This window comes from Convolutriloba macropyga, chromosome 8, assembly GCF_964194025.1.
Source record: "Convolutriloba macropyga chromosome 8, txConMacr16.3, whole genome shotgun sequence".
Classification (NCBI taxonomy): domain Eukaryota; kingdom Metazoa; phylum Xenacoelomorpha; order Acoela; family Convolutidae; genus Convolutriloba; species Convolutriloba macropyga.
This window is the reverse complement of record NC_134475.1, coordinates 64,158,434-64,173,070: the sequence shown is the minus strand read 5'-3', so window position 1 is coordinate 64,173,070 and position 14,637 is coordinate 64,158,434. Positions and strand designations below refer to the sequence as shown.

General features: G+C 34.4%; 1 protein-coding gene across 2 annotated transcripts in view; it reads right to left on the bottom strand.

Annotated features, from left to right (window-relative positions):
- LOC142344260 (uncharacterized) overlaps positions 1-14,637 on the bottom strand; it is a 54,129-nt gene that overhangs the window by 24,600 nt on the left and 14,892 nt on the right. For both annotated transcript variants that reach the window (XM_075395828.1, XM_075395827.1), the window contains exons 2-3: positions 9,810-10,050; positions 6,559-6,690 (exon numbers count right to left, since the gene is read on the bottom strand). In XM_075395828.1, coding sequence (XP_075251943.1) covers positions 6,559-6,690; positions 9,810-9,840 — 163 coding nt within the window. In that variant the 5' untranslated portion in view covers positions 9,841-10,050. The remainder of the gene's footprint in view (positions 1-6,558; positions 6,691-9,809; positions 10,051-14,637) is intronic.

Genomic DNA, 14,637 nt, shown 5'->3' with positions numbered 1-14,637 from the left:
ATTGAAAAGTAAGAAAAAAGTAAAAATTTATAAAAAATTTAGATAACTTTAAAAATTAATTAAAAAAGAAGGATTTCACTCTTTAATTGCGATAAATAGTGATTTTGTAATGCGAAATCATTCCGATAGGGGCGATTTCGCTCTTAAAGAGTGATTCGCTCGTAAAAGATTTTTTTTTTAAAAAATTAATTTTTTAAAATGAAAAAAATATGTAAAATTTTATTTCTTACATATTTAGCATCCAATAATAGTACAAGAAGTCAACAAGCTGGGTATAACATTGCATTACACATCGAATGAAAAGTGCATGTCTGCTAAAATGGCCGCAACCATTGACAAAGAAAGCCACCACCACTAACAGAATGAAATCAAACAAGTAAAAATTTCGAATATAAGATGCCCTTAAAAATTAGCTAGTAAAGTGAGTATTTTTTAAAAATTTTTATTTAATTTTTAATAAATAAAACAAAGAATTCAATTCAATAGAAGGATTTAATTATTTTTTTTACTTTCAAACAGGTGATTACTTGGGAAAGGATAACTAATTTTTAGTTAAAAATCTTGTCAGAATTTTCTAGAAAAAAGAATGTTCTAGAATAATTCTCCATGTGGGGACCTTTATTCTCCACGACAATTTTTGGCTATTCATCATGAGTTTCACTTCACTACAAAAACTAGCGAAAAATTTTAAACAATTTTCGTCATTTGTCGAGACTTTAAAAACTGGAGCTTTATCGAGCACTTCTTTATCTGAAGAAAATCTAAACGAGTTGACTAATTAACAACTCAAATGATTACATTTTGTAAGGAGAACAAATGCATACCCGACAACACCGCCGAACATGAAAGAAGTGAGACTGGAAAACGAACTAAAACAGAACTCTTCCAGTTACTCCTCTTCAAGTTCAAGAAGGACCTACTAAATTACGAGCTTCAGGAAACACTGGACATGATTGAAGTGAATGTGCCAGAATATTTATTTTTTCGTGATAAACTCAGGAATTCGTTCAATGTTGGTGAATTTGAGTCTTATCTCACCACAGTCAATAACATGGAGGGGAAGCTGAATCGTTTATATCTACAGACGATTTCTGACAGAGGATACATATGGGGGAAAGTGAAACAAAATCATCAAGAAAACAATAAGGATATTCCCTGGAAACAACTACTGACCGATAAAGGATATTCCTACTCTACTGTCCAGAGTTATATCAACTTCTCTCAGCATGTGAAAGCTATCCAAGGATCTTAGTCTCAACAAACTACTACTCAGAATGGAAAAAATTCCTTACAATGTTTTTGACAGAAGTTCAGAAGGATAGCCAGCTACAATCTAGGTGCATGACAGAACTACAATTTTCATTAATGATAAACAAGTGATTGGTTATTGAGAAATATATTTAATATTAATATTGATATTGATATCCCTACAAATGATACATTAATATTGATATCCTTAGTGTTAATACATTAATATATTCACCTGATTATTAAGAGTTCAGTCAGCTTAATAATTAAAATTAAATGTGTTCAAGCATGCTGTAGTTGCACCCTCCCCAACAGTTGCCATTAAGAAAGGTCGAGCAATACTGCCGTAGCGTGGTAAAGGCGAGTCAACCTTTTAACCAGACCTCTCAAGACTCGGCTCAAAAAAATGTACCCTGGTACATAGAATCACTCAGTTAAACAATATAGATCAATCGTCTCTAAGGGTAAAATCAAAATTTTAAAGAAACTTGTTTCTTTTTTGTCCAATTCTAAGCAATTTTGAGTGATTCTCAGTCCATCCGATTCGATTGAAAAAAACTTTGTGAGATGATTAACTCGATTTATTTCTATATAGTTTGTCATATTAGATATTAAATTAGGCTTAAAACTAGCTTTGAGAAGTTTTGTATATTAGCGTATGAAATACATAAATTATACTAGCTATGTACATTTTTGCACACAAGGTTGTGCGTGTAATATGTATTTATAGTGGTGAGTTTAGTAGTGGATAAAACAAGGAAACCGACAAGCAGTAAAATTTGGCCCTATTCGACATGCGCAATTAGCGTTAGGACAAAGGGTCAAATTTTACTGGTGGTTGGTTTCCTTGTTTTATCCACTACACAAGTATGCGTCTTTTTCAAAGTTGAAATTATACGTAGTTTTTTGATAACGTTTTTTTTCTCAGTTTGTTACCATACCTGGGATTAACGTACTCTCATTGTTCGAAAGCAAGTTTTGTTAATGCAAATTCATGACATTTTAAAAAGCCCCCGCAAATTTTGATTTTGTAGTCGTTTCCTTTTTGGTATTTCTAAGTCGAACATGATACGTTTTTTCTTAGAACAGCTTCACAATTGGCTGCAATTTTTTCAGGCTCAGTATTTTCATCAACTTAATTTTTCAACCTGTTGTTAAAAATTAATTTTTAAATTGCGTGTTTTTAATTCTTACATTATTTTAAAATTTTGGTTTTTAAAATCAAGTCCAAATTAGTAGTCTGCTTTGGAGAACTTTGCTTCGAAATGAACTACGTGTACGTGGCTCATGATGAGTGATACGTGTGAACTAAAACTCTTATCAATTAGACTCCTGTGATTTATCAAAATACGAAATACCTGTTTAAAAAACAAACATAACAGTCTTTTTTTGTTACACTCTTGTCTCAAAATTTATACTCACATTACTTTTTTCACGGAGCAAAATCGTTTTGTTGAAACTTTCCGTGCTGTACGCAGACTTTTTTGTTCAAACATGTAAATTACTCAGAATATAACCCTAAGATTAGATATCTACATGTTTTATAAGGTCAAATAACCTAATCAGTATTGTTTCTAATAAAATAATTTTATAATTGCAGCTGTTCGTTATCTATTGACGAGTAAGTTCTTGTGCTGATCGAGCAAAAACTCCGTTTGCACATTTTCAAATCATTTTTTACTGTTAAGAGGTCTTATTGAAGAGGCCAATTTGTTCCATTTTTGAACGCTTTTCAAGATCAAAGACTTTTTTACTCCACTTCGTTTTTGTTCTCTTTTTATAATAATTTGATTTGCTGTCTTCTTCTGTCTAGCGCTATGATAACTAGTATACATTTTAAAATTTTTGGATTTTTGGCAGTGTTTTATATCTGTTAGGCTAACCTTTGAGATAAACAATTCGGCTGACAGGATACGATCCTTAATGAGAAGGTCAATGGAGTGGCCAAAATGTTGTCGAAAAAAAAGAAAATTTATTCCCCATTTAGTTTGCCTGCTTATACGATGTATCTTTTTCGCAATAAGAGTTTGAAAGAATACTTCACTGAAAGAAAGATGAGAGAGTACAACTGACTTGAAAACATCAATTCTTACTTTCAAAGGACTTTGATTTGTAACAAGATACAAAAAACGGATTGCATTAGTCAATTTCCTTACAACTGAGTTCAGGTAATTTTCAAAGGTTCAGTTTCAATCAATTTGTACTCCCGGATAACGAAAAGCATGAGCTGGCTTGATAACTTCACCTTTAAAACTACACTCTGGTTCCGAATTGGTATGATTTGTAAAGTATCACATCTCTGTTTTATCGACATATAAAGTGAGTTGATACTCTGTCAGGTATTTGTCTGTTTGTTTAATTATATTTTCATTTTTTTGTGGAACATTTTCATTACCTACAAATTTACAGATAATAGTAGTGTCATCCACAAATTGAACAACATCATTTTTGCCTCCGTTTTTCAGAAAAATCGTTGACCTTTATTAAAAAATTGAGAGATCTTAACACAATTCCTTGTGGAACACTATGGTTATCAGTTATTTCATCTGATAAGTCAATAAACAATTTTATGAATTGTGTATGCTTTGTGAGTGAGGATTTGAGAAGTAAAATTGATGATTCAGGTAGATTGAATTTATTAGATTTCTTTGCGAAAGATCTCATGATCAATTTAACTGAAAGCTTCTGCAAGATCTAAGTAAACAGCACCTGTGTGGTTGTTATGTTCCATATTTCTTATTGTTTTTTCAATAAAGTAAACCACAGCATCAGTGGATGACTTTCTAGATTGGAAATCAAATTGTTTTTTGTTCAAGAGCGGTATATTTTTCAAGATATTCAACTAACTGATTAAGCGAAAGTCTTTCAAAAACTTTTGCAAAAGTTGTTGTTAAGGAAATTTGACGATAATTATTTAAAACAGAAGCATCTTTTTTGAAAATTGGTTTGATGTGTGCATCTCTAAGTTTTGTTGGAAAAAAGTTTGCTTTCTTTCAATTTTTAAATAAAATCTGAATATGCGTTCCAATAGCTTATTTTCCGGATTTCAATTTCGAAGTATTGATATATCCCGGCACTGGTGCTTTGTTGTTGTCTAGATTAGATTGTCAATAGTTATATATATTTCTCTCAGAGTAAAAGGTCCAAAGTTAAACTCTTGATAATTCGGCTCTGTTTTATTGAAGTTCAATGGAACAATCTGCCCTCTGTAGATGCCCATTTCGGTAAAAACTCTGTTAAAAGCGTTACATATTGACTTTTTATCCTTCGTTTTTGATTATTTTCATCAATTTCAGTGATGTTTGGACTGTTATTCTTCTTTCCAATATTTTTTTTAATGAATTTCCATTTCTCTTTTGAGGTTTCAGTTTTCTTGAAAAATCTTTTGAAAATTGATTTTGTGCTTTTTTAACTTTCGATTAACAAGGTTGCGATACTGTTTTAAAAAGGCAAATAAATTATAAATTAGGGTATGAAATGGGCGTAAAGAATAGATCGGGTTGCTGCACTTTAGCAGTTTCTTGGCGTATGCAAGACAAACATTTAGACAATACAAATTTTCTCAAAGCTCATAGTAGAACGTAAATCGTTAATAGCTTAAATGAAACTAAAGATTATAAGCCAATTCAATCATGATTATGGATATTTACTCGCCCATTCGGAAAGAGGAGAAAATATTATGGGCCGATTTCATCAATGCTATTGAGCATTGAAAATTGTTCTAAATTTGAATATAGCTCAAATATATAATTTTTGATATGGATATTTTTTTTGCTATAACCCAATGATTGTGGAATTTTTATCGTGTAAGATCTGACAAACTTCTGACAAAACCATCTTGCTAATAGCCTGTAAGGGGATGCATCTTCTTATCAGATCTGATAAAACGTTTATCAGATCTTATACGATAAAAATTCCTCTTATAAGATCTTACACTATAAAAGTTCCTCTTATAAGATCTTACACGATAAAAATTTCTCTTATAAGATCTTACACGATAAAAATTCCTCTGATAAGATCTTACACGATAAAAACTCCTCTTATAAGATCTTACACGATAAAAATTCCGTCTTATAAGATCTTTCACGATAAAAATTCCTCTTATAAGATCTTACACGATAAAAATTCCTCTTATAAGATCTTACACGATAAAAATTCCTCTTATAAGATCTTACACGATAAAAATTCCGTCTTATAAGATCTTACACGATAAAAATTCCGTCTTATAAGATCTTACACGATAAAAATTCCTTTTATAAGATCTTACACGATAAAAATTCCTCTTATAAGATCTTACACGATAAAAATTCCGTCTTATAAGATCTTACACGATAAAAATTCCTCTTATAAGATCATACACGATAAAAATTCCTCTTATAAGATCTTACACGATAAAAATTTCCTTTCATATAAATTCCTGAAGTATGGTATATTCTTAATATTGAAGACAATTCAGAGTTGCTCTCAAGCAGTAGCCGAAAAACTACAGCATGCAACACTTAAATGTCAGAGCAACAAAGAGAAAAATATCTTATACTGTCTTTTAAGACTTATAAGATATTTTAAAAAAAGATTATTTGAGTGACAGGGGCTTTCTCCGAATCGGTGATTATCGAACAAAATTGAAAATTTTTTCATAGACCAAAACTATCTTGGACTGCTTAATTTAGCCATAGTACCCAGTTAAGACTCACAATAAAACTGCCGCCAAAACAGAATCAACAAGCATTTTCATGTTTCATAATTGGTTAGCTGACCGATTATTTTTTTACTTTCATAGGACCTTGACTACGTTATACGGTTATAATGAAACAATTAAAACATGTCATATCAGATCTTACACGATAAAAATTCCGTCTTATCAGATCTTACACGATAAAAATTCTGATAAGCGGAATGTTTATCTTATAAGATGTCTTATCAGATCTTACACGATAAAAATTCTGATAAGAGGAATGTTTATCTTATAAGATGTCTTATCAGATCTTACACGATAAAAATTCTGATAAGAGGAATGTTTATCTTATAAGATGTCTTATCAGATCTTACACGATAAAAATTCCTCTTACCAGAATTTTTATCGTGTAAGATCTGATAAGAGGAATTTTTATCGTGTAAGATCTGATTAGATCTTACACGATAAAAATTCTTAGTCAGCATCTTATCAGATCTTACGCGATAAAAATTCCAGAATCACTGGGGTAGCCTTTTTCCTTAGTAGAGTTGAATGGTTTGTATTTATGACCGTGAAGCCTGTATATTTCCAAGTTTTCTGAAATTCTCCAAATTCCTTAAATTGAATTCACATACCCTCAGGTCCTGAGTGTTGATCGCTGTTGGGTTCATCGGAACTGGCGAGCGACTTCAGTTTCGTCTTGGCTCTTGGGTTCTTTTGGTGTTCTTTGGGGTCAAAAAACAGTTTACCCGCTGACAGTCTGCGCCCTAAAAAGCATGAGAACTCTTTTCGAATCTATTCTGTCCCCCCCCCCCCCCCCCCCCACCACCACCACCACCAGCTTAGTGAGCATGAATCTTTTATGACCCCCAGGCGCACGTGCTATTTTCTTACATATTAACGTGCTATATAACCTATAATTTGTTACTGGGGGTCATAAAAAACACTGGGGTCCGAAACAGAATAGATCTCTCTTCTCTTGTTCTGTAATCTATCAGATTGAAGCCCTTTAAACCATGAGTTGAATAAAATAAGAAAATATGTTGAAAAATGTTGGCAACAACTGAATTTTTGATTAATCTTTCCAGGCCAGTTTCGGAGAGAGTTTAGCCAATGAAATGAAGCTTGATTTACCTTGAAAACAATCATACTGATACATGGTAACTCTTATGAAGATCTGGTTCATGTTACATGGCAAGAAAACGTCAAGATATGTACGAGAACTTGCAAAATCTTTGGGATATGGGTATATAACTTTAACCCCCCCCCCAACTTAGTACTACGTATATAACTTTACGACCCTCGAATACGTGTCGTTTCTTACATAGTAACATTCTATATAACAACACATAACGTGTAACGGGGGCATAAAAACATTGGAGGGGCAGAACAGATCTGGTTTTCGCATTGAAATCAAGAAAGATTAACCATGACACAAAAAGAATTCAAAAGGCGTAAAAGTTATTGTTCTTAAGGTGGTTTTCTAACTAATTTGCTAGATTGAGTTCGCTTTCAGTTTTGGAACGCTTTCAATTCCGTTGAAAAGAGCTGTCTTCTGAATGCAGTCACCAAGTTTATGACTGGAATAGCGGCTTTTATTCTCTTTTGTTACACGAGCCACAGCCATTTTGGACAAAATCATCACTAGAACGCAGCAATGGGACCCATTAGGACCTCTTTTTATTAGCATTACTTCCTTTGTCAATCATTCAATCAATCACCCAGAATGTGCGAGAAAAGCTGAAAAAAACGTGGTATCTGGAGGACTACGTTGCAGCTGGGGACCAAAAATGACTTAAAGCTAACACTGCAACTCCCTTGTAAGCAAAGGATAGAGAGAACCAATTTTGAGGACAAAGGTGACTTTTGGTCAACCTCTGAAATTCTAGAAGTAGATAAATCAACTCAGCAAAAAAACAGCTGAGACTTGAAGCCTTTGCTGCTGCTGTCAGAATTCAAGAACATGTAGCCTTATGATCGCAAAAACAAGCCATTAAATCAGCAGCACTGTTGGGACCCCTTGTTAACATCGATTATGCTCAATGCGCTTTGGAAATCTTTTTTTCGTTGTCTTAGTTTTGTCTAAGTGTTTTAATCCCTAAAGTGCAATACTTTTTTCAAAAAAGTTTTCAAATAATTAAGATTGTTTCAAAACCGGCAAAAAATACTTTTGAAAACATTATTGCTACAATTTTGTCAGAAGAAACATGATCTTGAGCAGGCCTACCGATCAATTAAATGAGATTAGGGATAAGAAAAATCTGTGGATGAAGTAAAAGATGCATTTATTGGCTGTATAGCTTCAGTTTCCTCTGCTAGATGAATAATTTTAACTCTATCGAATTTCAGTCATCTCGTATCTCGGCATTGTGAATTATACACAAAACAAAAAAAAGCCTTCAATGCAAAAACATTCAATGATATATTAGTCACGCAAACAGACAAAAAGAAAAGGACCGCTTTTTGTCACTATCGCTTCCACAAGCAGAAGCATTGCTTGCAATACCACCTATTACCGCACTGGACTTTCATTGCAACTTCATGAACATTGCAGAACCGGAACCATAGACTTCTACGCAGACAATATGTTCACCGACCACGGTCAAGCAGACGGAATCGCGAGGCATGATCATTTCAGGCAACGGGGTTTGCAGATTTTTGGTCGCTGAATTCTTTTCTGAATTCTAAGAGAAGAAGCACTTGAAACGTAGAAGCAAAACCAGACTATGTGACATTCTTCATTACATCTTGGACAATTGGCAACATCTTGGACAATTGGCAATGGACAATGGACAACAATTGACAATTGGAAAGATTGGCGCTCCAAGTAGCAGAGTAACGAAAATCCAATGCAAATAACACAAAAATTTTCAAGCATTTTTAATCCGCTTGTTTTAGAAACTTTTGGGTGTCTGTCGATGATCATTGAAAAAGACTCCCAAGAGATTGGCCATATTCTCTGAGAGTTTGAGTTGTTTTTGAGGGATTATCAGTAACCTACAATAGATTGTAACAATCTTTGTCGACATTTATAATCAAAGGATCTGCGTGTCAAATGTGAGTCTAGACTGCTCCTTTTGTTATGAACTATTGAATCGTGAGTGGCAATCGGGAATTCATTTTATGTGGTGAAATCTGGTAAGTAACAGTAATTTTTTAATCACCACCTGAATGTGAAAGAAGTTCAAAAAAGAAGTTCGTTAGAGAAGAAAGTACATGAAACAGCAGTTTCCGAGACAAGACTCAAACTTTTGATTCGAAAATGTTATTTTTTGAAAACTGCAACAAAAAATGAAGAAAGATTTTTGATTAACACGCAAATAAAGATAGTTTACTTATTAATTGAATTCTCTGAACTGAATTTTTAACTCTCGATTTCTTATTTTGATGGGTTTTTTTATCACCGAGATCGCTTTCAGAACCGTGGTACTGAGAGGTAGAGCATGCCCAGCCCACCCGTGCTAGTTTTCCTTTTTGCTAACGTAAAATTCAAGGTAATTTTATGGAGTTAACGTAAAATTTAAGGCAGAGCCCCTTTATTTTCACGGTGGTCTCAAGGTAGACTTTTAATAACTTTTAATAACTATAAATTGAAAATATGAAAAATATTAGTTTAGAACGCATCGAATCGTTGTCACTGATAAGATATACCACCAGAACAGAACTAATAAAATATGCCGTCAAAGACGTCTAATCTCAAAATTTTATGAAGATTTTTTTTTATTCTTTCAATCTCACTCTAATTCCCTTTTTCTGATTCTCCATGTTTATTTTGCATTTTTTCCGTTTTCATTTGGATAAATTAAGGTAAGGCTTAACGTTTCAGATAACTAACCATAATTTTGTTTAGTGTGGACTTTGAAATCAACGCTTAAAGTGACCTGACCTGTCTGCTCTGGAACTGTCATATATGTCATAGTATCTTCTTTCTCCTCTCCGTCCTTGCTTATATCCGGTTCAGATGGTGCTGGAGGTGTGGATTGCGCAGTTGCTTTGTCTGGCGGCTGAATCTGGGGTGGGGCTGTAGCTGTGTCATCAAATATACTAGTCACACTTTGGGTTCGCTGGAAGTGGCGAGGTGTCTGTGGCTCACCTTTGACACTACCGGAAGATCCGTTGAAAATCGTCTGAAATGGTTATTACTAGTTATAAAAATACTCAATTGTTTCCATATGAGAAATATCAGAATCTTTTGGGATCTATTCTGTTTCGGCTACCCCAGCTTGGTGGGCATAGTAATAAGCTATATAGCATTACATAATTTGTAGTTAGGGGGGGGGGGCATGAAAAAGAAAAGGGGGCATAGAAAACGAGTGTGAAGGGAGAAAACAGAATAGTTCCATCCATCTTTTGAATAAAAAGCATTTGTTTACAGCTAGGCAAGCTACAGCTAACAATTTCTTGAAGAAAATAAACTTAAAAAGTTCAGTTTTGTTCACGACCGTGTTTTAAGATCGTGTCGGTTGACCTATCTATTTTCATCGTGCAAAATTTTCACGCAAATTAAACATATTTGATGAGAAGTGTTGACACTGTTGTTCATGACAGGTCCCAAAAGCCTCAAAATTACAAAATGGGCCATTTGCAACGCAATGATCGACAGAAGAACTGAAGATAGTTAAGTTTCGCTGTGTGGTGCCTTTTCCAGCCGAAAACTTATTCCTATTTCGCATATCAAATCATGCATAGAAATTATACGCGTAGATCATGGTCGAAATAAGTTACTAAAAAAGGTCCAGAATTGATGTATTTTCTACAGTTGATAGTGATCATTAAAGATAGCAGTTCCCCTTTCAAGATCAAGTCAAAAAAGTGTTTTTGTCCTGGCTACGTGAATCCTGGATGGCAAGTCATGACAAGAATTTACGAATGAAAAAATTAAAGTACGATTATTATCGGCTCCGGATGTTTTCAGCAAATCAGTTTACTGTTTGTTGAAAAAAGATAGCCATTTTTTGCAAATTTAGGGACCCTATTTTAAACCCACACCTCTTTTTTCAATGTTCAATTTTATTTGGGATATTTTTTGTATATTTTTTGGTAAACCTCGCCGATATAGCACGACTGAAATGTGTTTTCACCGCGTTCTGCAACTTTGTTCCCCTAATTTTATCACGCAGTTCTAATTACGAGCAAGACACTTTTGGACCCCCCAGTCGACAACAAATGGTTATCTTGCAAGATCTTGCAAGATTCTGGCAAAATCTTGCAAGACGACACATCGTCTTGCAAGATTTTCTTCCAAAATCTTGCAAGATCTTGCAAGATAACCCTTTGTCTTGCAAGAATCTTGCAAGATAACCATCCATCTTGCAAATATGCAAATAAATGGAACATGATCAAACAAGATCAAAATGAGACGCGAACAATGCTTCCCGTCAATTTTTTTACATTGTGATACATAATTACAACCAAAATAGCATCAACTTTTTCTTCCGCTCAAGATAAAATTGCTGAAATATTCATGAAACGGCTGAAATAAAATACAGATATCTGGTATAAATTTTGTTTCAATTGATCTCTGAAAACTCATTCCACTGTATTTTGGTAATAGTTTGAGCTAAATGAGAGGTAATGCGTCTAAAACAACCAATGATAGCAGAGCTCTATCGGAACGAACTTGCAAGAATCTTGCAAGATAACCATTCTTCTTGCAAGATCTTGCAAGATAGCCATCGTCTTGCAATATCTTGCAAGATAATCATTTTCTTGCAAGATCGTGCAATATAACCATTTTTTGCAAGAATCGTGGAAGATCTTGCAAGATAACCATCTGGTCTTGACTAGGACAACTTACTCATTTTGAAAAATCTAAACCAGAAATTAACAATCCAACTATTAACGTTAAAAAGTGCATTCAAGATAGATTTGATGGTTAAAGAACAGTGTGGTTTATCTTCCGACGTTGGTGGCTCCCTTAAACAAAAATATGCGACCTGGATGTTCAACCGGATTGACACAGGAGACGCATCAAAAATTATAAACGATAAGAATGTGGGTTTCCAAGATCCAGTTGGAATATTTTTATTCTCCCTTGACCAAAAAGGCAACCTATAATAAATTATTGTTTGACAGCGCACACCAGATACGTAGCAAGTTAAAAAAGGCCTAATTTTGATCAATGATGTTTGCTCTGATTTGTTTTCTGCCTATTCTCATTATGATTAGCTACTGAGAACACTTAGAAAGACACCTGTGCGATTTGTCTCAATGGTTGTCAACAGCTTCAGAGTATCACATCGCGCAGCCTGTGTGCATTTAACAATGGATGAGACTTTTTGCTTTTAGCATGTTCAAGTTGAAACGACAAAACATCAGCAGCGTTATAGAAATTCGACGAGGAGGAGACGGATGAAGGATTATTGACGAAGACTTGAAAGATTGACTATTGACGAGTATGCTGCGGCTGCAGTGAAAAAAAAACAAAAGTTAAATTACAATTTGAAGAAAAAAAATTGCAGCCCCATCTAAATTTTGTTTGCTTTCAGGGTGAAATTCATAGCAGACAGAATTGCAACATTCAAAAAATTTTAACCGAAAGAATTGATTTCAAAGGAAGAATCCAACCACGATCCAGACTGAAGACTTAATTAGCGTACCAAATCAGTTGAATGAAGCAACTTTGCCGCTGCAGGCTGTTCAAAATGTATCTGATCATCTCTAATGAACTACTCCAATGTCCTCCAATAAATGAATTGCAACACCTGGATTGATAAACCTTGCTGCGAGGGATAGATTCCAAAGCCTACAGCACTCAGAAGCTTGTTAAATGCATCACTGACAGCGCACAGAGAAACTAAATCCGGTGAAAAACGTATCGAAGATGGTGAATTTGTTCAGCGTTTTGTTAATTTCTGCCCAAAAAACAGCTTTTGAATTCCAAGAATTGCTTGGCACATAACAATTTGAGGGTGCTATCAATGTACATGCCACTAAGATAATTGAGATATTGGGCCCATGCTTTGACACCGCAGTGTGGCCTGCTTTTGTTCTTGGCTTTTCGCCGCTTTTATTAGATATGATGAACAAACAGGAAAGCTCTCGACATGTTCTGTATCATGATAATGTCATTGATTTTAACAGACACAGAAAATGATGAACATGATGAAAATGATGAAAAAGCCTATGGTGTGCTGTAGGCTTTTTCAATGTACTGAAAATTCAAGGTATAGAGCCGAGCAACAAGAATTTTGAACTGCTTTTTTATGCTATCAAAAACTCAAATAGCATGATCAAGAAGATTTTTTAGAAAACATCCATGTACTGGGTGCTGAAAAATTTTCCGCTTATTTTTAATTTCCGTAAAATTTGGATTTTATCGACAATCACATCGTTGTCGAATGATCCAGTTTGCTCGGTTGGTATTATACAAAACCGTTTTGACGCACCAAAGACGGTTTTTGTGATGCAATTCGTCCTTAGATCAAAAATGCCATTTTCATCAAAAAGTGTAAAAAAAAGGGCGGCTACACCTACCGGCAGACAAGTTTTGGGTAGCGGTTAAAAATCATCTTGCTGTCACAGTTTATGATATAAATCCCCCTTTTGAAAATCGTGGTCTCTTTATATCATGGGGTATCATTTTGTTTCATGCAGTGGCCCTTGAGATTTGATATTACGCCATGATCCAATGAGAGGTCTCCTATAATCAGCAGACGTTGCAACTATTTTCTTTCAAAAATCAGAACATAAACATTTGTTGTTCAAAAATCTGGAAACGGGGATTTTTATTTCCTCGTTTGGTACGCCCTCAATGCTTTCCGGGAAAAGAGAAACAGTCAAAACGCTGAAATATCTTAGCGACGTTGGGATCATGTTGGTTCCCTGGCGTTTTTGGAACATTATTGTAGACAGCTCTCAAGACGCTCGAATGGAATGACACATTCCTTGATAAAAAGAAGTTTCCAGCGCTCAGGGTTCTTGGTAACATTCAGTCCACTGGCTTATGCATTCTCAATTACTGTTATGCAGGGATCCGCAATCGTTTTATTCAAATTAGATGCCCAATCATCGGCATCTGATTGAAAATGATCACAAATTTGATCTCATGACTGCCCAATTAGCAATAGTACACAAACTAGGCCTCAACCAGTGCGCACCTCGGAATTCTTACCCAGTGAAGTGGGGGAGGAGAATTTCTCTTCCTAAGATAACCCCAATAAATTTCTCAATTCAAGTGGATACCTGAGATGATACCTCATCTCGAGTTACTGTTTCAACCCTACCAAAATGTGTAGAACAAAAACAAATAGCAAAAATAGCCCATTTCACCTGTTTTGTTAGTAACTAAATAAATCTAAGCGAGAATATTAACCAATCAGAATCGAGTATTTAAATTACGTATAGAATTGCGTCTAATATACACAAAAAGTTCCGGAAAAGTCCGTATAACCTAATTTTAAGTAAATAATACCATGATATGTATCGAATAAGGCGGTTTTAGGCTTAATATTTTTAGGTTCTCTAGACGATTGTTGATCGATTATTAACTGATTCTGACATCAATGACATCAGACAAGAAACCAGTAAAAGAGCATCAAAAAAACCTTGCCGTCTAAACTCTCACTAGTTGCTATGTACGAACTATACTTAATACGTTATAGTCTTAATGCGTTGTTATTATTGATTTCTCGCTATACGTTGCTTTATACTTTACATTTGAAACGAATTGAAATCGATCTACTGATTATGAAATTGTTTTATCAGAGTCATTT